This window comes from Narcine bancroftii, chromosome 2 (assembly GCF_036971445.1).
Source record: "Narcine bancroftii isolate sNarBan1 chromosome 2, sNarBan1.hap1, whole genome shotgun sequence".
In the NCBI taxonomy this organism is placed as follows: domain Eukaryota; kingdom Metazoa; phylum Chordata; class Chondrichthyes; order Torpediniformes; family Narcinidae; genus Narcine; species Narcine bancroftii.
Window position 1 is genome coordinate 202,085,527 of NC_091470.1, and position 23,756 is coordinate 202,109,282.

Sequence of the window (23,756 nt, forward strand, 5' to 3'; positions counted from 1 at the left end):
TCCATATTTCACAAAATGTATGATATTTATCTCTTAAATTTTCTCCAGTGGAATACAACTCTGAATTCCTGCACGCCATCTCTCCGTTCCCCAAGCAGTATCTGACTTCCAAGTTATAGCAATACATTTTCTATCCAAGGTAATTTTAACAAATTTTACTGGATACCTACTCAGTTTTGTTTAAAATTTGGTTTAATCCCTCTAACATTTGGATCCTGTGGGAATCTTACTCCAGTTATTTGTTCTAACAAATTAACCAAATCAAGCCAAAAGGTTTTGATGGTGGAACATGGCCGTCAAATGCAAAAAAGTACCAATTTCTTGTCCACATCTTGAACATAAATCTGAATAAATATAATTCATATTATGTAACTTTTGTGGTGTTAAATATAGCAGATGAATAAAATTATATTGAACTAACCGATATCTCATATTGATTGTATGTTTCGTACTCTCTACATATCTGAATCCATCTATGCCAGTGGTTCTCAACCTTTTTCTTCCCACTCACATCCCATTTTAAGTCATCCCGATGCTATCGGGGCTCTGTGATTAGTCAGGGGTTGCTTACGGTGGGATGTGGGTGGAAAGAAAAAGTTTGAAAGCCCCTGTTTTAATCATCCCTCATTGACTCATTATGTGCACGGGTTCAGAACTCCAAAGGAAATGGGCCAATGACAATTTTTTTCAAGCAAAATATTTCAATCACAATTGGGTCTGGAGCAGTGATGTTCAACCTTCCCTTCCCACTCACACCCCACCTTAAGCAACCCCTGACTAATCACAGAGCACCGATGGCATCGGGATGACAAAGTGGGATGTGAATGGAAAGAAAAAGGTTGAGAACCACTGATCCATGTTCATCTATTTGCTTATTTAAATCTACCTCTGATTTATGTCTTGATTTATGAATTCCCTCTTTTCGAGCCTTCTTTTGTAATAATTTATACATTTCTGAAATAAATTTCTTTACATTCCTAGCATTTAATAATAATTCTACTCTGTCTCCGCTGGTAATACTAAATCTTGGCCAAAGATTTCAACAGAAGAATCCCTTAACTTGATAATAACAAAATTTGGTATTTTCCAATATCTTACACTTTTCCTTCTACTAAAAGTAATAAATTTCCCGGCTTCAAAAAAATCTTCTATTTTCTTAATACCACAATTTTGCCAAAAATTTTTAAAATTTATTTTCCATAGAAAATAGAATAAGTCTATTTTGAAAGAAATGTGTTCTTCCAGACAAGTAAACCTCTTCCTGCAATCTCTTTATCCATTTTATTCCAAAGTTCAATTGCATGTTTCAGCTTGGGTGTTTCTCTATTTGCTATTAACTATCTGTTTCTATACTTACCCATGCTAGAACATCATTTAACTCGTACGTTACATTAATAAATCTCAACTGTGCTGCCTTAAAATAATTCATAAAATTGGGGAGCTGTAAAACTCCTAAATTGTATTTCTGTCAGAGAGTATACATGACGATGACTGCTGCTGCTCTCCGACGGCAGCGTTCCCTGTCGACGTTCTCGATGGTGGGGAGGGTTTTGCCTTTGATGTCCTGGGCTGTGTCCACTATGTTTGTAAGGTTTACAAGGGTAAACCTTACAAGGGTATTGGTGTCCCCCACACTAGGCCATGATGCGGCCAGTCAGCACACTTTCCACCACAGAGATTTAGACATGGAGTTCACTTAACTACAACATCCTCTTACTTGTCAGGAAGGCGTAACAGCGACTGCACTTCCTGAGAAGACTGAAGCGGGCGAGGCTACTGGCCACCATCATGTCAACCTTCTACAGGAGCTCTATTGGGAGCGTCCTGGCAGCTACATCACAGTCTGGGGATGGTTGCTTTAGAACATTGAACCAGAGGTCAATCTACAGGATCATAAGAGTGGCAGAGAGGATCGCTGAAGTCCACCTCCCCCCCTCCCCCCATCAATGTGATCGTTGTCTGAAGAGGGCCCACAAAATCATTGAGGGACCCCTTCCACCCCCGCACATGGTGTCTTTCAGCTGCTCCCGTCGGGGAAGGGACCCAGGAGGATCCGAGCCAGCACCACCAGGCCGAGGTACAGCTTCGTCCCGCGGGCAGTGAGGATGCTGAACAACCAAAGGAACTGCTCACACTGACCCTCCGAGATTCTCAAATTTATGAAACAATATTTATTTGTATCGATCAATACTTGTCCTGTTTGTTTGTGTGTGTGTGTGTGTGTGTGTGTGTGTGTGTGTGTGTGTGTGTGTGTGTGTGTGTGTGTGTGTGTGTGTGTGTGTGTTATGTCTGGCTGTGTGTCTGCACCGAGGACCGGAGAACGCTATTTCATCAGGTTGTACTTGTATAATCAGATGACAACAAACTTGACTTGACATTAGGGATCTTACTTTACACAAAGAGTTGGGGTGCCTGGAATGCATTAGCAGTGATCATGGTGGAAGCTGGAACAATAGGGGCATTAAAGAGACCCTTGGACACGAGAGAGAGAGAGAGAGCGACAGAGAGAAATGAGAGGAGAGAGAGAGATAGGTAGAGAGAGGGGGAGAAAGGAGAAAAAGAGGGGAAGAGGGAAGAGAGAGGGTAGAGGGGAGAAAGAGGGCAGTGAGGGGGAGAGAGAGGGGGAAGAGAGAAGAGGAATAAGTAAGGAAGAGATGGAAACTATGGAATCAGATGGGGTGGGATTATCTCAGTGATCATGCTGGGGGCAAAAAGGAACCTGACATGTTGATCCTCAAGTTAAAGTTCACCATCACCCCGATAGTGGATGAGGCTGAGGATAGACTGAGGGAAAGGTTGTGGGCTAGATGCAATTTGGCAGCAGGGAGCTCAGATTGGACCTGCAGGCAGAGAGCTGGTGGCCACCCATTTCCATGTTTGATGTAGAGGAGGCCATGTCGGGGGCGCTAGACGCGGTCGGTTAGTTTGGACGCGTTCGAGGTGTCTGGGCCTGAAATGTTCCCCTGAGGTCCTGGTAGATAAATTTAAAACATCTTAAGCCACAGGCGTGATGACGGAGGGGAGCTCACATCATCTCATTGTTTAAAAAAGTATCCAAAAATAATGCAAGACATTATAGGCTGGTGAGCCTGAGATCAGTAGTTGGTAAATTATTGGAAGCTGTTCTAGGAAATTAGATATACAAGCATTTAGATAGGGAGTGAATAGGGAGAGTCAACATGGCTTTGTACAATAGAAATGAATAAATGTATTCCATTAGAAAAAATAACATATAATTTAAGAAATAATATTACAATATTTGAACAAATATGGGAGCCATACATGAAACATAATAGAGAAAACCTACCGGGGACATCTACCACCTAAAATGACAGAAGGAGAAGAGAATGAAAAGAACTGACTCAGTGGAATTTCTTGTTTGTTTTTATTGAGTGACAACATTGATTGATGGGTTTAATGTATCCTATTTTCTGAACTTTTAATGAATGGGAGGGGAGGTGGGGAGGAGGGAGGTGGGGGGAGAAAACGACACTGTATATGTTCAAGAGGGAAAATGTATGTATCTTGATCAATGTGGTTTATAGTGTGAAAAATAAAAAAATTAATAATGAACATGGCTTTGTACATGATAGACTATGTTTTACATATCTTGTAGAGTTTTTCGAGGAGGTTATCAGGAAAGTTGATGTGGAAAGGCTGTAGATGAACTTCAGTAAGGCCTTGGACAAGGTCCCACATGGGAAACTAGTCAGCTATTCATGGTGAGGTACTAAATTGGATTAGACGTTGGCTTTATGGGAGAGTGTTGGTAGATAATTGGTTCTCAGACTGGAGGCCTGTGACCAGTGGTGGGACTCAGGGATCGGTGCTGGGCCCATTGTGGTTTGCCATCTCTATCAATGATCTGGATGATAATGTGGTCAATTTGGATCAGCGGGTTTGCAGATGACACAACGACTGGAGGCGTCGTGGACAGCAAGGAAGGTTTTGAAAGCTGGCACAGGGATCTGGACCAGCTGGAAAAATGAGCAGAAAAATGGCCGATGGAATTTAATGCCGACAAGGGTGAGTTGTTGCATTTTGGAAGGACAAACCAAGGGTGGTGAATGGTCGAGCACTGAGGAGGGCGGTAGAAAAGAACGATCAGGGAATACAGATACATAATTTCCTGAAAGTGGCGTCACGAGTGGACAGGGTTGTAAAGAGAACTTTTGGCACATTGGCTTTCATAAATCAAAGTATTGAGTCCAGGAGTTGTGACATTATGGTAAAATTGCATAAGACATTGGTGTGATGATGTAATGGGGGGGGGGGGGCGTATTATACTGACTGCTTGCTATTGGCTCTGGCTGTAGAGATTCTCCGCCCTACAACAGACGGAGATGCTTTCCCACTGGCCAGTATAGAGGTGACAGAGAGTCTGTTAATAAAAGCCCCATATTAGTAGAACACTTGCCTGGTCCATGTCTATGGTATATCAATTTTATTAACAGATTCTCAATCATGGATAATTCCCTGAAACCAGGAAGACTCGAGAAAGATCAAGGTGCCGAGCTGGAGAAATTTTTCACCACTGGCTCCAGTGTTTTGAAGTATACATGCGAGCAAACAAGGTTATGCAAGACACCGTGAAGATGAACCATCTCGTGGCTCTCCTCGGAGAAGAACCCTAGTCCGTGGTTAGGGAGACAGGCATGTACCAGAATGCACTGAATCTGCTCAGAATCTATTATGATAAGCCACAAGATACTTTGTTTGCAAGACATTAACTTCACACGTGAAGACAACACACCGGAGAGAGCAAAGATGTTTTCGCGCTCGCACTTAAAGGGCTATCCAGAGCTTGTGCCTGCACTGCTGTCATGGCTGAAGCCCACCAAGAATCCTTGATGCTGGATGCATTCATAAGCAGATTGGAGTCGGAGTACATCAGACAACGCTTCCTGGAGACCCCGGGCCTAAATTTTAATGCTGCTCTACAACAATCAAAGACTCTTAGGGCTATGCGCGAAGTGTTAAAGCCCTTGAGAAGGAACGAGGTGCTGAAGCGGCCCCCCCCACCCGAGGCCCACCCGCGGTGATAATCCACTGCTGAACCCCACTAAACCGCAGCGTAGAGGCTGCTACAGAAGTTGCAACTTCTGCGGATTGGCGCTGCACATTCGCTCTCAGTGCCTCGTGCGACGAGCTGATTCTGCCAACTGCAGAAAGCGAGGGCATGGGGCCAGAGCCTGCCGGGCGCGAGGGTCTTTGTTTGGCTCATCCCATGAGTTGAAGAGAGGGAAGAAGAAACACACAAGTGTTGCTAATAAGCAGGAACGCCGCGGCGAGATTTTGGAGCCAATCATTCATTTAACACCTCTTCTTCTTCCGAAATCATGAGTGATTTGATTTTCAGTATTTTCTGTTATCCTAATGTTCATAGTGACAGAGGGTACAGAACTTAGGCAATACCTTCTTGATAGGGGAATCACTACTAGTCATACTACAAGCTATAACCAATGGGGTAAGGGTCAGGTGGAGCACAGTAACGGTACGATCTGGAAAGTTGCACTAAAGTTGAAAGGTCTCCCCACCAGCTGCTGGCAAGAGGTGCTGCCAGAAGTATTAAACTCTATCCATACACTGCTTTGTACATCTACCAATGAAAGTCCTTGCCAATGTGTTTTTACTTTCCCTAGAAAATCGAAGATTGGGTTGTCCTTGCCGACTTGTCTATCTAAACCATGAGAAGTTTTATTGAGAAAACATGTTCGACCCAGCAAATCTGCTTCGTGCTAACTTGCAGTATGCTCATGTTGCTTTTCCTGATGGGAGAGAGGACACCGTTTCCCGCAGGGACCTGGTCTGCTAGCCCTTCCACTATTCGGACACCCTCACTGCCCTCCCCCACCATGAGAAAATCAGTACCTTGACCCGGGGAACAATATTTTCCGCTGCCTCCTGCCCACAGCTGGTGCGGAAAGTCCTTCGTTAGGAGATAAAGCCTTGCTCCCACCGGCGCCTTGGCGCAGATCGGCTTGTATTCCTCAATCTCCCCAGTGGCTGTGTTATCTCACTCGTTATCTCTGCAGCCTGTATTCTGGTATGTGTTCCAATTAATTCTGGTTTTCTGTTATCCTGCTGTAACCCTTTACCTCTGGAATTTTTAACCTGGTTGCTCCTCCAGCTTTTGCTTTGGTCAATTTTTGTGGGGGGGGGGGAAATGTGATGATGTAATGGGGGGTGTATTATATTGACTGCTTCTCATGTATGGAGTTGCTTGCTATTGGCTCTGGCTGTAGAGATTCTCCGCCCTAATGGTATAACAGGTGGAGATGCTTTCCCACTGGCTAGTATAGAGGTGGCTGAGAGTCTGTTAATAAAAGCCCTGTACCAGTATAACACTTGTCTGATGCATGTCTGGTGAGGCCAAATCTGGAGGATTGTGTGCAGTTTTGGTCACCGAACTACAGGAAAGATATCAATAAGAAAGAAAGAGGGCAGAGAAGATTGACTAGGATGTTGCCCGGACGTCAGGGACTGAGTTACTGGGCTAAACAGGTCAGGACTTTATTCCGTGGAATGAGGGGAGATTTGATAGAGGGGTGGAGGGGGATGGACAGAGTAAATGCAAGTTGGCTTTTTCCACAGAGGGCGGGTGAGATACAAACCAGAGGGTTAAGGGTGAAAGGGGAAAGGTTTAGGGAGAATTTCTTCTTTGAGGTGGTGACTGTGGGCTCAATTTTGACATTTAAGAAAATTTTGGATGGGTACATGGATGGGAGGGGTATAGACTGGTGCAGGTAAGTGGGACCAGGCAGAATAACAGACTAGAAGGGCTGGAGTGTCTGCTTCTGTGCTGTCATGTGCTCTGATTGTATGGATGCTGCGTGGACTGCTGAGATTCTCCAGCACGTTTGTGTTCTGCACTTGACCTCAGAGTTTGCAGGACCCCTTCCCCGACCTTGTTTAATGACCAGAAGGCTGTGGATGTTCTCTCAATGCTGCCAAGAAAGAGGCAGGGGATCAACCAGGAATTCTCAGTGGAGGAAGACAACAGAGGTTACCTTGAATCCGCGAAGATGGCGCTCGATCCCCTCCACGTGGACAGTGACAGGCACCCCACTCAGGAAGACCTGACGGTGCCGGGCTTTGAATGGCTTTATGTTATAGACCAGCAGAAAGGAACTGGGCGGATGATCTGAAAAAGCAGGCACAAAAGTAACAACTTCCCTTCATCGGACCCCACACTGCAGCTGAGCCTGGGTTTCAGTCCGTGATCAACAAGGAAATGATAATATGGGGCTGACGGAGAGCAGGAGCAGTGAGAGAGGAGAGGTGAGTGGATGACAGGGTGGGGGTGGGGCCCTGAGGAGAGTTGCTGCCTCACAGCTAGCTACAGTTCGTGGGTTCGATCCCCATCTCCGGCAGGTAGGGTGCGTGTGTGCGTGTGTGTGTGTGTGTGTGTGTGTGTGTGTAGGTTAGTGTGTGTGGGGGAGGGAGGGAGATGGGGAGAGCAGGGTGCAAGAGGGGTAGAGAGACCAGGATAGGAGGGGGAGAGGAGGGAGGGGGAAGAGAAAAGGGGGATCGAGGGAATGAGAGGAGGGGAGGGAGAAGGAGGGATATGGAGAGGGAGGAGATAGGGTGAAGGAGAGGGGGTGAGGGGGTAGAAACATGGAGAGAGGGGGAGGGAAAGGGAGACAGGGAGGATTGGGGTGTTGGAGGGAGACAAGGAGGGGAGGGGGAGGGTGAGAGGAGACGGAGAGAAGGGGGAGGGAGGGAGTGAATGGGAGGGAGAGAAATGGGGAGGGAGATGGGATGATGGAGTTGGGGGAGGGGGGTTAGGGAGTCAAGAGAGAAGAGCGTGGGAAGGGGTGAGGCAGAGGTGTGAGTGACCAGACAGAGAATGGATATGTGGAGATCGCTGGGGTGCCTGGAACTGGGAGGGGCCAAGTCACCAACCCCAACCCCATCGTGTCCTTTGAGCCAGTCCAGCGGGGAGGTTAACCTCCGTCTCACCTGCGTCCTCCTGCCAGTCCACTTCATCCTCATCCAGACGCAGGTCGCTTGCACCCAGAGGGGCCTTGGGGTCCAAGTCCGTCAGGTTGATGAACTCTTCCGACATTCTTCACCGCCGTTGCCCACTGTCCATCAAAGGAGCTGGATGGAGAGATGACACATTGGAACATTTCAGTCTGGGGCCAGGGGAGAGAGGCACTGTGTATCACTGCTGACTGTGGGGAACTGGCTCATCCAGCAAAGGTCCTCCTGAGCTTTACCCAAGATCAGATTTCAGATTTATTGCCAGAGGACGTCCATGGCATTACGAGCCAATCACATCCCGGTCCGGTCCCAATCGTCAGCGCTGTAAAGGCGTTGCGCCAGCCGTAACCTTGAGGGATCCCTAGTCCTGAACCCGTTGTTCCTGGTGTTAACCAGGAACTCCGTTCGACCTTCCAAAGTGTGATTTGGTAAAACATCATGACAACTTAAATTAAAATGAATAGACAAGGGGGAAGAAAAAAGCAAATGAAGGCAAAGGGAAATTAAATATAAATATTCAGTTGGAACATAGCTCAGTACAGGGCCTTCAGCCCACAATGTAGACCTAATCCCTCCCTCACACCCATTACTCTTTTTCTATTATCCTTGTGCTGTCTAAGTGTCTTTTAGTTGACCAGAAATTGTGTCCTGTCAGTAGTTCGGACAGAAGTTTAGGTGGGTCTCGAAGTAGCTGGTCAGGGCCGGGGGGACTTTCAAGAGCCTGATGGCTGTTGGAAAGAAACTGTTGTTGAACCCAGAGGTGCTGATCTTCGGGTACCTTCTGGCCAAAGGGAGCAGTTGAGAAGAGGAAGGGGTGTGGAGAGCTGGAGGAAAGTGGGCGAGCAGGAACCGGAGAAGGAATCTCAGGGTTGCACGTGGCGTCATGTATGTATTCTGAGAATAAATCTGTCATCTGGACTGGGGAAACAGGGCATACACAAAGGGCCTGGCAACCCGTGGGTTAAAGAGGATTAAAGCAGCAGAACCTTTGGTGAATCTCTGAAATCCCCAGCCAAATGAGCAGATTAAAAGCTTTTGCCTTGACTCCATCCCCTGACCTCCTCGAGTCATTGCGAGTTTGTGGATTTACATTTACAACCAACGAAAGTCATTGGAATAGCTTCCTGAGATTTTTCATAGTTTTAATTTAAATTTAGACCTAAAGCAGGTCCTTCCGCCCCACAGGTCCGTGCCGCCCAATTACACCCAAATGACCCTCAACCTCTGGTACGTTTTGAACGGTGGGAGGAAACTGTAGCACCCGGGGAAAGCTCATGCAGATGATGGGAGAACGTACCAACTCTTTACAGACAGCGCGGGACTTGAGCCACTGGCCCTGATCGCTGGCGCTGTAACAGCGTTGTGCTGACCGTGCTGTCCGTATGCTACTGCTCTCTTCAGACTCTTCTCAAAGCTTATGGGCCCCCCTTCCCTGGGAATCAGTCAAGTTGAGTCGCTTCCTTTCGTAGTTCTCTCTGACCGACTACAGAAAAAAACCAAGATAAAATGTTTTGTAATTTCAGTCCATGGTCCCAGTGCTCTGCCCCACCCCCATGGGGGCAGTATGGCCCATTGAGAACGGCTGGTCTAGAGGATGGCAGAGTGATCGGGACGTTTAAGGCTCAGGATTTAGGGTTTTAAATCCCGATCGATTTGGAGGAGGCTCAGTGGTGCACAACTCAAATCACCAGAGACTGCGTGTGTGTGTGTGTGTGTATGTGTACGCGCACACACATGTAACATGCATGTATGTAATGGGTGTGTAATATGTTTGTGTAATGTGTGTGATTGTAATGTGTCTGTGTAATGTGTGTGCATGTAATGTGTGTGTCATATGTATGTGTATGTGTGTAATGTATGTGTGTGTAATGTGTAGAATGTGTGTATAATGTGTGTGCATGTAATATGCTTGTGTGTAATATATTTGTGTAATATCTGTGTAGGTGTAATGTATGTCTGTGTAATGTGTGTGCATGTAATGTGTGTGTCATATGTATGTGTATCATGTGTGCAAGTGTGTATGTGTGTGTTTTGTATGTGTATGTGTGTGTTTTGTTTGTATGTGTGTGTGTGTGTGTGTGTGTGTGTGTGTGTGTGTGTGTGTGTGTGTGTGTGTGTGTAATTACAAAGAATTTGTTTGGAGTCTGAGGTTCGGTAGGTCATCAAAGACTTGCAAATTTCTACAGGTGGAGAGCATTCTGACCAGTTGCATCACTGTCAGGTACAGAGCTGTCAACGCACAGGACACAAATAAACTCCATCACAGGGGCCAGGCTTCACTCCATTGAGAACGTCGACATGGGGTGGTGTCTTCAAAAAGCAGCCTCTGTCCTCAAGGACCCCCCACCACCTAGGCCAGGCCTTCTTCACTCTGCTATCATTGGGGAAAAGGTCCAGGAGCCTGAAGACGCGCACTCAGCGGCACAAGGACGGCTTCTCCCCCTCCGCCATCAGATTCCCGATGAACATCATCAATGAACCACAGGCACGGCCTCACCTTTCCCTCTTCTTTTGCACTAAACAGGTCCAAAGAGTGTCCTTTATCAGCAAAGATAAAGATACAAAATCAATGTTTTGGGCTTGAGCCCTTCATCAAGGATACGAGCAAAATGTAGGTAGGTGCCTGAACAAAATGGTGGGGGGGGAGGGGTCAGGGGGAGGAGTGCGGTCCCACAGGCAGGAGGTGATAGGTGGGTAAGGGAGGGAGGGCACAGCAGCGAACAGGGGGAGGGGCTCTGTGAATGGAGAGTTTTTCCCAGAAGATCGGGGAGTCGGAAGCTGGAGGCCGTAGGTTTGAGGGGAGAGCGATGAAAGAAGGAATCATGGAGACAAGGTTTTCCACATAGAAGAAGAGGGGAGAGAGATGGGAAAAAGGGGGAGAGATAAGAGGGGAGAGAGATGGGGATGGGGAGGGATGGGAGACAAAGGGGGAGAGAGTGGGGAGGGAAGGTTAGGGGGAGTGAAAGGGGAGAGAGGGGGAAGGTAGGGGAGAGAGGGGAGGGAGTAGGAAAAAAGGGGGAGAGAGAGGGGGAGAGATAATGGGGAGAGATTGGGAGGGGAGAGATAGGTGAGAGGGGGAGAGAAAGGGGAGAGGGGAGGGAGGAGAAAAAGAGGGAGAGAGGAGAGGGGCGAGAGATGGGGAGAAGGGGAGTGTTAGGGGGAGACAGAGCGGGAGAGTGAGGGTGAGAAGGAGGAGAGAGAGAGGGGAGAGATGGGGGAGAGAGAAGCTGGTGGATTACATGGAACAACTGCCAGAGGAAGTCAGTATCAGAATCAGAATCAGGATTTATCAATGTGAACAAGTCATGAAATTCAGGGTTTTGCAGCAACGTCATAGGGCAAACATTCAAATTATAACTGTCTTACAACATTACTATAAAAAAATAATGTGGTTGTTGGTTTATTGATCATTCAGGATCAATAAAGTGCACAAGTACAAGTCCTTAAATGAGTCCCTGATTGGTTTATCATTGAGGAGTCTGATGGTGGAGAGGGAGCAGCTGTTCCTGAACCTGGTGGTGTGAGTCCTGTGGCCCCGAGACCTCTTTCCTGATGGCAGCAGTGAGAACAGAGAGCGTGCTGGGTGGGTGTGGGTCCTTGATGATCACTGCTGCCCTCCATTGGCAGCGTTCCCCATTAGATGTTCTCAACAGTGGGGAGGGTTTTGCCTGGGCTGTGCCCCTACCTTTTAGAGGGCTTTACGCTCAGGGGCATTGGCGTCCCTCCAGACCAGATGGCGGAGGGGAAGAAGCTGCCCTTGTGCTGCTGGGTGTTTGTCTTCAGGCTCCTGGACCTTTTCCCTGAAGGTAACAGAGTGAAGATGGTATGTCCTGAGTGGTGGGGGTCTTTGAGGATAGAGGCTGCTTTTTTTAGGTCACCGCCTCATGTCAATGCCCTCGATGGAGTGGAGTCTAGTGCCCGTGATGTCCCAGGCCGAGTTAACGACCCTCCGGAGTTTATTCTTGCCCTGAGAGTTGGTACCAGGCTGTGGCACATCTGGCCAGAATGCTCTCCACCTGGAGAAGTTTATGAGAGCCTTTGGTGACATCCCAAATCTCCTCAGGCACCTCACAGTCTAGCCACTGGGCAGGGCTTCTTCATGATTGCATTGACGTTGAGGCTCCAGGACGGAGAGGTCGACGACCCTCAGGGATTGGCGGTGGGCTAGGTATATTGTGCCGATGTGGGTGAATGGGAGAGAGAGGGGAGGGAGCAGGGCAAATGGGAGAGAGAGGGTCGACAGCATGGCCGGCAGGGTTGTAAACAGATGAGATGGAGACAGGGAGGTTGTCTCCACTGGCAGGTGGGACCAGAATGAGGGAATGGAGCCTCAAGATTTGGTGGGGACAGGGAGATTTAGGAAGGAGATGAGGAGGAACTGCTTCTCCCAGAGAGGAAGTGAACCTGTGGAATTCTCTGCCCAAGGAAGCAGTGGGGGCTGCCTCATTAACTACATTTACGACACAGATGGGTAGATCTTTGACTAACTGTTTGGCCCACTGCTCTACTCATTATTCACCCATGACTGTGTAGCTAGGCACAATTTAAATTGTAGTGACACTTGCATCCAACAATGAGGAAGCATACAGGAGGGAGATTGATCGGCTCATTGAGCGGCGCCACTCCAACAACCTTGCACTCAGTGTTAGCAAAACCAATGCGATGATCGTGGACTTCAGGAAGGTGTAATCAGGAAGACATGAACCAATCCTCATTGAGAGGCCAGCAGTGGAAAGGTTTAAGAGCTTCGAGTTCCTGGGTGCCAACGTCTCCGAAGATCTGCCCTGGCGCCTCCACTTCATGAAGATGGCTCACTGTGGTGCGCTGTTGGACAGAATTAGACACACACAAGGTAAAGACTGAACAACAGGCTTTAATCCACAAAGACCTCCACAGAGCCAGGCTGGCTGTGGCTGCAGCAACTCAGTGTGGGGCCTCTGGAGGCCGGCGCAGGCTTATATCCTGGAGGGTGATTGACACCCGACTGGGTGGGGCTTGATCCCTTCAGGCCGACTCATTGACAGCCGGCCAGGTGTTGTCCTGTCCCCTTACAACTCCTGCAGGTACAGAGGTTGCCCCCTGCAGTAGGCCAGTGGTGGATCACCACACTCACCAGCGGCCACACTTCCTGAGGAGTTTGAGGAGGCTCAGTAGATCACTGAAGACTCTTGAAAGTTTCTACTGGTGCACCGTGGAGAGCGTTCTGGCCGACCTGCCAATACACAGGCCAAGAATAAACGCTGGAGAGTGGTGAAGTTGGTCAGCGCCGCCACGGGCAGCAGTCTTCACCCCGCCGAGGACGTCTACGTGAGGCAGTGTCTCAAGAAAGCAGCCTCTCTCCTCAAGGACCCCCCACCACCCAGGCCAGGCCCACTTCACTCTGCTACCATTGAGAAAAAGGTCCAGGAGCCTGAAGGCGAGCACTCAGTGACACAAAGATGTCTTCTTCCCCCGTGACCATCAAATTCCTGAACGATCAATGAACCACAGACACTCCCTCACTTTTCGTGCACTGTTATTTTAATTTTTTTCAGTATTATCATAAGATAGTTATAATGTGAAAGCTTGCTGCCGCCAAACCCTGAAATTCATGACTTGTTCATGACAATAAATACTGATTCTGATTCCTCCCAGCTTCGGAATTGGCCTCGACAAACCACAATCAGCCTGGGGTTGGGATAAGATCATCTGCTCTGGGGAGTCTGACTCAGAGATGTATGCTGGGGTGGAGCCTAATGCATTTTTGGCTCCTGCATTCTGGAGCCTTGCCCAAACCTCAGGCAGGGCACGGAAATCGATGCGCTGTGACGTTGGATGCAGAGGGAGGATATTCTTTGAAAGCAGCTTGATTTGGGAAGGATATTCAAAAAGCAACCTTTTTCTTCCCACTTGTACCCCACTTTGAGTCATCCTGATGCCATCAGGGCCCTGTGATTAGTCAGGCGCTGCTTAAGGTCTTGGTGAGGCCAAGTTTGGAATACTGTGTGCAATTCTGGTCCCCAAATTAGAGGAAGGATATCAATAAGGTAGAGAGGGTGCAGAGAAAATTTACTAAAATGCTGCCTGGATTGCAATATCTAGAATACGGAGAAAGATTGAGTTGACTGGGTAGAAGGAGCGTACCTCATTGGAGCGTAGAAGGTTGAGGGGGGGATTTGATAGAGGTATTTAAAATTATGAGGGGGACATATAGAGTAGATGTGAATAGGTTCTTCCCCTTGAGGGTAGGTGAGATTGGAATGAGGGGTCATGAGTTAAGGGTTAGGGGGCAAAAGTTTAGAAGTAAATTGAGAGGGAGCTTCTTCACTCAGAGAGTGGTGGCCGAGTGGAATGGCCTTCCGGAAGAGGTGGTTGCAGCAGGGTCAATTTGGTCATTTAAGAAAAAGTTGCGTGGATGTGAGGGGGTTGGAGGGTTTTGGACAGGGAGTAGGTAGGTGGGATTAGAGGAGATCACTTAAATTGGTGCGGACTAGAGAAGCCGAGATGGCCTGTTTCAATATTGTAATTGTTGTATGGTTATAGGGTTAAGGTGGGATGTGAGTGGGAAGGGAAGGTTGAGAATCACTGCTCGAGACCCTCCTGTTACTGAAATATTTGACATGAGAAAAATTGTCATTGGCCCATTTCCTTTGGAGATCTGAAACCATGCACATAATGAGTCAATGAGCGACGATTAAAATGGTGGTTTCCAAACTTTTTCTTCCCACCCACATCCCTCCTTATGCAATCTCTTACTGATCACAGAGCCCTGATGGCATGGGGATGACTTAAGTTGGGATGTGAGTGGAAAGAAAAATGATTGAAAACCACCATTCAAAGAATATAGATATCTCCAGCACAGTACAGTGTTGTGCCAGCCCAATAGCCTACTCGACCAAATGTCTGAAATTCCCCTCCTGTATCACCCTCTCAGTTCCCTGTCCCTAATTGAACAGTCGCTTAAAAGATCCCAGTGTCCCTGCCTCTATCACCATTGGTAGCAGTGCATTCCGTGCACCCACCCCTCACTGTGTGAAGAATTTACCTCTTACATACCCCCCATGCACCTTAAAACTATGTCCCCTCATGTTCACCATTTCAGCCCCAGGGGAAAAAGCCTCTGGCCGTCTCTACGATCAATGGCTATTTTCATGGCTCTTGTTAGTCAGATTTCTGGTTCATTGTCAGAGAACATACATGACCGCGTAAAACCCCAAGATTCCTTCTTCCTGTGGGCGCGGCAGAATTACCACTAATTGGTCGTGCAAAAAATAATCTGTACACAGCATAAACACGTAAACAAATAAAAAAATGTACAAAAATGGACTGTGCAATACAGAGTGATAGAAAAAAATCAATAAAATGCACAAGTGTGAGTCCCTCATTGAGTTTGTCATTGAGGAGTCTGATGGTGGAGGGGGGAGTGGCTGTTCCTGAAACTGGGGATGTGAGTCCTGAGGCCCCGAGACCTCTTTCCTGATGGCAGGAGTGAGAATAGAGCGCGTGCTGGGGGGTTGTGGGTCCTTGATGATCGCTGCTGCCCTCCGACGGCAGTGTCCCCCTGTAGATGTTCTCGACGGTGGAGAGGGATTTGCCTGGGCTGTGGCCACTACCTTATGCAGGGCTTTATGCTCAGGGGTATTGGTGCCTCCCCACACCAGCTCGTGATGCAGCCAGTCAGTGCACTTTCCGCCGCAACCTCTGTAGAAATTTGCTAGGGTTTCTGGTGTCGTACCGAACCTCTACAAACTCCTGAGGAAGTAGAGGCGCTGATATGTTTTCTTCACAATGCCATTGGTGTGTGTGGTCCAGTAAAGATCCTCTGAGATAGTGAACCCCCCCCACCAAGAATTTACCTAAATTTAATCTGTCCTAAAGACATTGAGATATGCGTTGGATGGGGAAACATTTGGAGGGATGTGGACCTGACGCAGGCAAATGGGACTAACATCAATCGGCAAGATGGGCTGAAGGGCATATTTACATGCTGCATATCAACAGCTCAATCCTCCTGGAGGGTCAGCATGTCCAAAATGGACCAAAGAGCCTTCATCACGACTCAAATAACTTCTGATTGGGAATTGTGGCAAAGCAAATGGCATGGAGGTTTGCATTCCACTAAAAGGTGTCATTTATTTTCAGGTGGAAAGCCTGGAGAAGCCCAGCAGGTCACGCCTCATCCTGATGAATTAAAGGGGCGCCAATGCTCTGGCAGAAAGCAGACGAGAGCCCAAATTAAAAGGCGGGGTGCAAAGGGGAGAGGATGGTAACAAACTTGAACTTGATCTGCCCGAGAGGTTTGAGGAGATTCGCGCTGTCACCAAAGACTCCTGTGGATTTCTACAGGTGGGGAGAGCATTCGGAAGGGTTGCACCACGGTCAAAGCACAGGACAGGGAAAGACTCCAGAGAGTTGCAAACTTGGCCAGTCCCATCCTGGGCGCCAGTCCAGGGGCGTATTTACTCAAAATAGCGCCACGGCAGGGGTGGCCAATAAACGGCGACAAGGAGGTCTCACGTGTGACATTTGGCATTGTATAATTGAGATAAGGAAGGAGTGTACCGGGTCTAGAAGAAACGGGGGGGGGGGGGGGGGGTGTCCGATGGGGGGGGTCCTCCCTTCCAGTGGTGCACCAGGCATGTCTGCCATACCTTAGTTAGGCTCCTGCATCAGTTTCCACTCCATCGGGGATGTTGATAAGAGGCGGCGTCTCAGGAACGCAGCCCCCATCCTCAAGGACCACCCCCTCCACTGCCCTGGCCGTACCCTCTTCACTCTGCTGCCATCGGGAAGGAGGCCCAGGAGCCTGAAGACGAGCACCAGCGGCACAAGGACGGCTTCCTCCCCTTCGTCGTCGGATTCCCGAACGGACACTACATTACTTTTACTCATCTTTGCATTAATTATTTACTTTTCAAGTCTTGCATTCGCGAAGCTGAACTACGTGGTAATTTTGCGCTTAGCTTTGAGCGCGCGTTCGTGATTCTGATTCTGAGGCGTGCACGCTTGAATTGGCAACATGTTTAGCACAGATGCGGCCTCGAGGCCTCTTGGTTTGCTGCACTGTTCTCTGCTCTGCTTCGGGCTAGCTGGGCATGGGAAATAAGGTCAAGTGAGGGTAAAGTCGCGGAACAGACTCAATGGGCCAAGTGGCCTACTTCTGTTCCTTCGTCTCGTGACCTTGTGAAGTTTACTGCGCGTTCAACCAGACAGAACAGTGCTTCTCCGGACCACGGTGTGCACCCATACCCACAGCACCTAATCATAATGTGTTCGGAATAAGTTACTCGTCATGGCGCAGTTCTGCTTAGCAGTCAGCGCAACGCTGTTACAGCGCCAACGACCGGGACCAGGGTTCAAATCCTGCACTGTCTGTAAGGAGTTTGTACGTTCTCCCTGTGTCTGTGTAGATTTCCTCTGGGTGCCCTGGTTTCCTCCCACGCTTCAAAACGTACCGGGGTTTGGGAGTTAATTGGGGTATTTGGGCAGCACACACTCGTAGCCCAGAAGGGCCTGCTACTGTGATGTATCACTAAAATGTTTTAAAGATTAAAAGCAGCAGTAGGAAGGTTTGTGGAGATAATTTATCTGTGTGCAAGGCCCAACCCAGTGTCCCGGGACCCAACCCAATGCCCTGGGACCAGTCCCTGTGCCCTGGGGCCTCCCTAGTGTCCCGTGGCCCTGACCCACTCTCCCAGAGAGATCCACAGAGGTCAGTGAAATTAGACCATTGCCCAAATCTCCAGGTTCAGCCTGACGATAAACATTCAGCATCAGTGAAAATCAAAAAGGCACAGTTAGTGTAGCGGTTATCGCAAACACCTTTACAGCGCCAGTGATTGGGCCGGGGTTCGAATCCCGTGCTATCTGTAAGGAGTTTGTATGTTCTCCCCGTGTCTGCGTGGGTCAGGTTTCCTCCCATCCTTCAAAATTGATTGGGGGGGGTGGGTGTTGTAGGTCAATGGGATGTCAATTGGGCGGCACGGGCTCATGGGCCAAAAGGGCCTGTTACCAGGCTGTAGGTCGACATTTAAAATGTAAAAAACTTGAAGTAACATTGCAGGAGACCAAAGGTCACATCAATCTCACAGCTTGTGGAAATAAGCTATCAGGATAGGGAATAAGACTTAGCTGAAACCCCGCTCCACCCAAAAAAACCTTCAATAGAAGTAGATTCTTAAAGCAAAATATCAGCGACTCACAAATTTTTACCAATCGTTCTATCAACAAGCGAACAAGAATGGTCTCTGGGGCTTTTGTCCCCCAACAAAGAACAAGACGTGATCTCGTTGAGATGTAAAAGTGATGGATAGATGTGGGCAGAAAGTTCACCAGGTCGTTGTCCGGATTGGGAGAGCAGGAGCTACAAGGAGAGGTTGGATGCCTGTCCATGGCCAAACCATGGCCACCTGGAGTGACACCTAATATTCCGTCTGGGCATTAACATCGAGGTGGGGTAGGGGGGGTGTATGGAGCTGGTCGAGATGAAGGACCCAACAGAGGAGCTGATCGAGGTGAAGGTCCCTGTAAGGAGCTGGTCGAATTGGAGGTCTGGGTCCCTGTCGTGGAGCTATCGGAGGTGGTGGGTGGGGGTCCCAGTATTGAACTAGTTAAGGTGGGGGTTTCCAGAGGTGTTGGTGGAGGTGTGGGTCCCAGTCTTGCAGCTGGAGGAGGTGGAGGGGGGATTCTAGGACAGAGTGGGTCGAGGTGGGGGTCCCAGCGGTGGAGCTGGTGGAGGTGGTCCAAGATTTGGTGGTCCCAGACCTGGAGCTGGTTGAGTTGGGGGGGGCCTTGTCGTGGAGCTGGTGGAGGTAAGGGTCCCAGTATGGAGCCAGTTGAGGTGAGGGTCCTGGTGGTGGAGCTTGTGGAGGTGGGGTGTCCTAATGTTGAGCTGGTGGAGGTGGGGAATCCCACTATGGACCTGGGTGAGTCATGTCCCCGTTGTGGAGCTGGTGAAGGTGGGGGTCCTAGTCATGAAGCTGGTCAAGTTGCAGATCCCAGTCATGGACCAAGTCAAGGTGGGGGTCCTACTTGTGGAGCTGGTCGAGGAGGGGGTCCCAGCAGTGGAGCTGGTCAAGGTTGGGGGTCCCAGTACTGAGCTGGTCGAGGTGGAGCTGGTGAAGATAGGAGTCCCAGTATGGAGCTGGTCAAGGTGGGGGTCCCAGTCATGAAGCTAATCAATGTGTGGGTCCCAGTTGTGGAGTTGGTCGAGGTGAGGTCTCAGATTTGGAGCTGATGAAGGTGGAGGTCCCAGTCATGGAGCTGGTTGATTGGGGGTACAAGTTGTGGAGTTGGTGGAAGTGGGGGGGGGGGGATGACCTATTTATGGAGCTGATCAAGGTGGAGCTGGTTGAGGTAGGGGTCCCTATGGAGCTGGTCTGAGTGGAGGAAACAGTGGTGGAGCTGGTCAAGGAGGAGGTTTGGGTCCCTGTCATGGAGCTGGTGGAGGTGGGGATCCCAGTCGTGGAGCTGTTCGAGGAGGGGGATCCCAACGGTCGAACTGGTTGAAGTGGGGGCCCCAAGTTGGACCTGGAGAAGGTAGGGGCTCCATCGGTGGAGCTGGGGTGCCAGAGGTGGGGCGGGGGAGGTGGCGGTCCCAATCGTGGAGCTGGAGAAGATGAGGGTCCCAGTGGTGGGGCTGGTAACTTCCAGATCCTGGGGCCTCTATACGATCCCCATCCCTTTTTTGCGTGTGTGTGTGCGCGTGTGAATGTTAGTGTAAATCTATGACTAATTTTTTTAAGGGGAGGGGTTAAGGGGAGGGGGAGTGGAGAGGAATGGAGGGCAAGTGGTCGAGAAGAGGGAGGGATGGGGACGGGAGGGGAGAGGAGGTGGAGGGGGGAATGGGAGGTTCAGAGGGGAAGGGAGGAAACGAGCAGAGGTGGAGGGGAAGGGATGAGGGGAGGAGATGAGGAGGGAGGAGATGAGGGAAGGGGATGAGGGGAGGGGGTGAGGGAGGGGATGAGTAGAGGTGGAGGGGATGAGGGAAGGGGATGATGAGAGGGGAGGGGATAGGATGAGGGAAGGGGAGGACATTCACGCACTCGAATATCTGTAGAACACGTACAAGCCAGTACGTGTCCTCCGTCCAGATCACTGGAGGAGACCCCACTCCTGGTGGGGAGGAAAGTTTGGACAGGTCGCTTTGCTGCAAAGTTAAACCCGTGGCCCCAGAGACGGCGCTGAGCAGGTCATGAGAACACAGCAGAGGGATTGAATTCTCAGTAAACAAGTCTGTTCCAGCCTCAGCCGTCTCTCTCCAAGCGCCTGCACCATTCAGTCTTTCCGCTGAGCTTAAACAACAAAACCTCCTTCCTCCCCTCTCCTCTCCCTTCCCCTCCCCTTTGCCTTCTCCTTCCCTCCCTCCACCTTCTTTCTCCTCCTCCCTTGCCCCCTTCCCCTCCACCCTTGCCCCCTTCCCCTCCACCCTTGCCCCCTTCCCCTCCACCCTAATCCCTTCCCCTCCACCCTAATCCCTTCCCCTCCACCCTAATCCCTTCCCCTCCACCCTAATCCCTTCCCCTCCCCTTTACCTCCTACCTCCCTCGCCCCTTCCCCTCTCTTCCCTCCTTTTGTCCTCCCTCTGACTCCATCCCCCTCTCCTACATGCTCCCGCCATTTCATTTCCCCTCCCCTCCAGTATCTTTCTTCTCTCTCCCTCCTTTCCAGTCTCCTCCTGACCTCCTCCCGTCTCTACCTCTTTCTCCCCTTCCCCCTCCCCTATCGTCTCTCTCTCTCTCTCTCTCCCTCCCTTTCCACTGTCTCTCTCTCTCGTCTCTCCTCCTCCCCCTTCCCTTTCCAGTCTCTCTCTCCCCCCACCCTCTCTAGAGCTGTGCACTGACTCCAGGAAACCCTGGCACAGACAGCAATGCAGGGGCCATCTCCCTAGACAGACCCCTCCACCCCCCACCCCCCACCCCCAACTCACCGGCTGCAGGACCCGTCGGGGTTGACCCACCAGTGCACAGAGCGTGGCCAAGCCAAGCCGAACCCTCCCAAATTCCTCTCTCAGTGCAGACTGTACCATCCAGTCCTTCACAGGGAGGATCCTTTCACAACTTCCTGGTGAGCAGTGTTTCAATAGCAAAATCTTCACTGCTCAAAAAAAAAATGAACTGGCCGACAGACTGTAAGTGGGTGCCTACTCGAAAAGGATCACATAAAGCTGTCCTTCCTCCAAACTCAGCCCTGACAGACACACCAGGACATTGGGTGAAAACCCTGCAGCCAGAATATAAAGTTATAGGATACAAATCCCGCCTCCTCCCTCACCACCACCTGGGGCCCCAATCAGTCCTTGTGAGGGAAGCCAGACTTCCCTGGCGAATCTGAAGGGTCGTCCGATGGGTGCTGTAGATGTGGTCTCCTCCGTGTCGGGGGTCTCAGACCAGGAGATCGCTTTGTTCAGCGCCCTCGCCTTGTCCGCATCAGTGGCGGGGATCTCCCTCTCGATTCCGCGTCAGTGGCAGGGATCTCCCTCTCAATTCTGCGCCCTGCCCCCCCCCCAGCCTCGTGCACTGTCCCCACCCAAGGCCACCCATGAATTGAAGGGGAAACACCCTAATGTATGCCTGGGTGCTCTCCAACCAGACGGCATTGACATCGACCCATCCCGTTTCTGCCGGCCCACTTCCTCTTTTCCTCTAGCTCTCCATCCCCTTCCCTCTCAGCCACCCCGCCCTCCCTATTTGCTGGCCCTCCCCCCTTAATTCCACCTATTTCCTCCTCCCGGTGGGACCGTGATCCTCCCCCACTTCTCCCTTCCACCATTTTGTTCGGGTGCCTGCCAACATTTTTCTCACACCTTGATGTAGGGCTCATCAGGCCAGAAACACTGGCTCTGTCTCTTTATCTTTGCTGGATTAATTTCACTGTTTGATACACTGTGTTTCTCCTGCATTGTGTTTTTACAGTTGTGATATAATATTTTGTAGATGTATTTGGGAGATAAATTGGTAAAATTAGAGTGGGTTACATACACACACATTTTAAACAGATCTTATTTGAAATACTGAAGAATTCATATTCAGTGACTATGGAGAATGTTGTGCACATTTCACAAGTAGGTGCTAATTGAAATGATGCCATCAAATTAATCAACTGGAGACAGATCATCTGTGTTGAACATTTTTACAAGGCTTCTGACCTTTCTGCAAAGTGCTCACTCAAAAGTCACTCCTGGGTTCTTGTTTACTTAGAAACAACAGATAGGAACAGAAGACTAACTCCTATTGTTTGCTGGAGAAGGAAGGATCGGGGTGGGGGGGGGGGGGAGAGAGAGAGATCAGTCACAGCTGAAACAAGCAGGAAAAGCTGGTTGGAACTGAAACAGAAGCTCCAGAGTGGTGGATGGCTGGAAGTGCTATCTCTTGGAATAAGTGGAACAAGAAGGAACTCTGTGCTAGCCTGAAAGAAAGAGGTTACCATTTGGAGAACCCTGATGGGGCAATTTTCATCAGTGAGACATTGAAGTGACTAATGGTGGTACCTCAGTTGTGGACATCCTGGAACAACAAATCTCTCTCTGCAAACTCTACGAGAACTTCCCTGAGCGGTAAACATTTACCTTTCGAGCACCAAAGCCTGGTGAACTTTATACATGTTAAATTCTGTGCACAGTATAAGAATTGCCTGCAACCAGTGAATTTGGAAGAATGAGAAGTGAGATTGAACTGTGAACCAAAGAACTTTTCTTAAATTTATGCACACATCATACACGTGTGCTTAAAATTAGAAGGGGGATAAGTTGGGTAGTTAAGTTAATAGAGATAAGTTAAAGTTTGATTCTGTTTTCATGTTTAAAGATAATTAAAAACAACTTTTGTTTAAGTAACTACTTGTCTTGGTAAATGTCCATTGCTGCTGGGTTTTGGGGTCCTTTGGGCAGTAGGGATGTGTTGGGAAGAGTATCAGGTTCGGTGGGTTCACAGAGAGACGAATCTGGACACAAGTGTCACAATCACACGTAACCTTATTAACACTTGGGAAACAAATGGGAGAACGTTAAATGGTACTCGATCACTATTTCATTTAAGTAAAGGTAAAGTCAATCCCCTCGGACTCCGGTTGGACTCTGACCTATGCTCGACCCACTCACACATTGCAAACAGGGACTCATACACACACCCAGTTCCCTGACCAACAGGGTTTCTGCAAGTGTGGATCTATCGCAATACTATGGATCAGCTTCAGTGCAGTGCACACCTCAGCCGCAACACTTCCAGCGATGCCCACAGAAGCGACCTGGCACGGAGTGGTGTCTGGGGCTTGGACCACAAGGCAGAAGGAACGTGCTGTGCATTGGTGTCATATACAGAAGTAATCTGTGCTTCCACCCAATAATGACCCCAGAGTCAGTGGTTCTCAACCTTTTCCTTTCCACTCACATCCCACTTTAACTAATCCCTCTGCCATCGGGGCTCTGTGATTAGTCAGGGGTTGCTTAAGGTGGGATGTGAGTGGGAAGGGAAGGTTGAGAATCACTGCTCTAGATCCAATTGTGACTGAAATATTTTGCTTGAGAAAAATTGTCATTGGCCCATTTCCTTTGGAGATCTGAAACCGTGCACATAACGAGTCAAGGAGGGAATATTAAAGCAGGGGTTTTCAAACTTTTTCTTTCCACACATGCATAGACAGAAACACGCAGACGGACACACACACCCACACACACACACAACCAGTCATAACTCACACACACGGGTCCACGCGCGCACGCACTCACTCACACACACACACACACACACACACACACACACACACACACACACACACACACACACACACACACA

General features: G+C 49.3%; 1 protein-coding gene across 2 annotated transcripts in view; it reads right to left on the reverse strand.

The window, feature by feature from the left end:
- LOC138755003 (phospholipase D1-like) overlaps nt 1-20,977 on the reverse strand; it is a 73,498-nt gene extending 52,521 nt beyond the window's left edge. The window contains exons 1-4 of one of the 2 annotated variants that reach the window (XM_069920130.1): nt 20,894-20,977; nt 9,284-9,469; nt 7,963-8,103; nt 7,011-7,144 (exon numbers count right to left, since the gene is read on the reverse strand). In XM_069920130.1, the coding sequence (XP_069776231.1) occupies nt 7,011-7,144; nt 7,963-8,068 (240 nt within the window). In that variant the 5' untranslated portion in view covers nt 8,069-8,103; nt 9,284-9,469; nt 20,894-20,977. The remainder of the gene's footprint in view (nt 1-7,010; nt 7,145-7,962; nt 8,104-9,283; nt 9,470-20,893) is intronic. The other variant, XM_069920131.1, reaches the window with a different exon arrangement.
- Between the last annotated feature and the right edge of the window lie 2,779 nt (nt 20,978-23,756).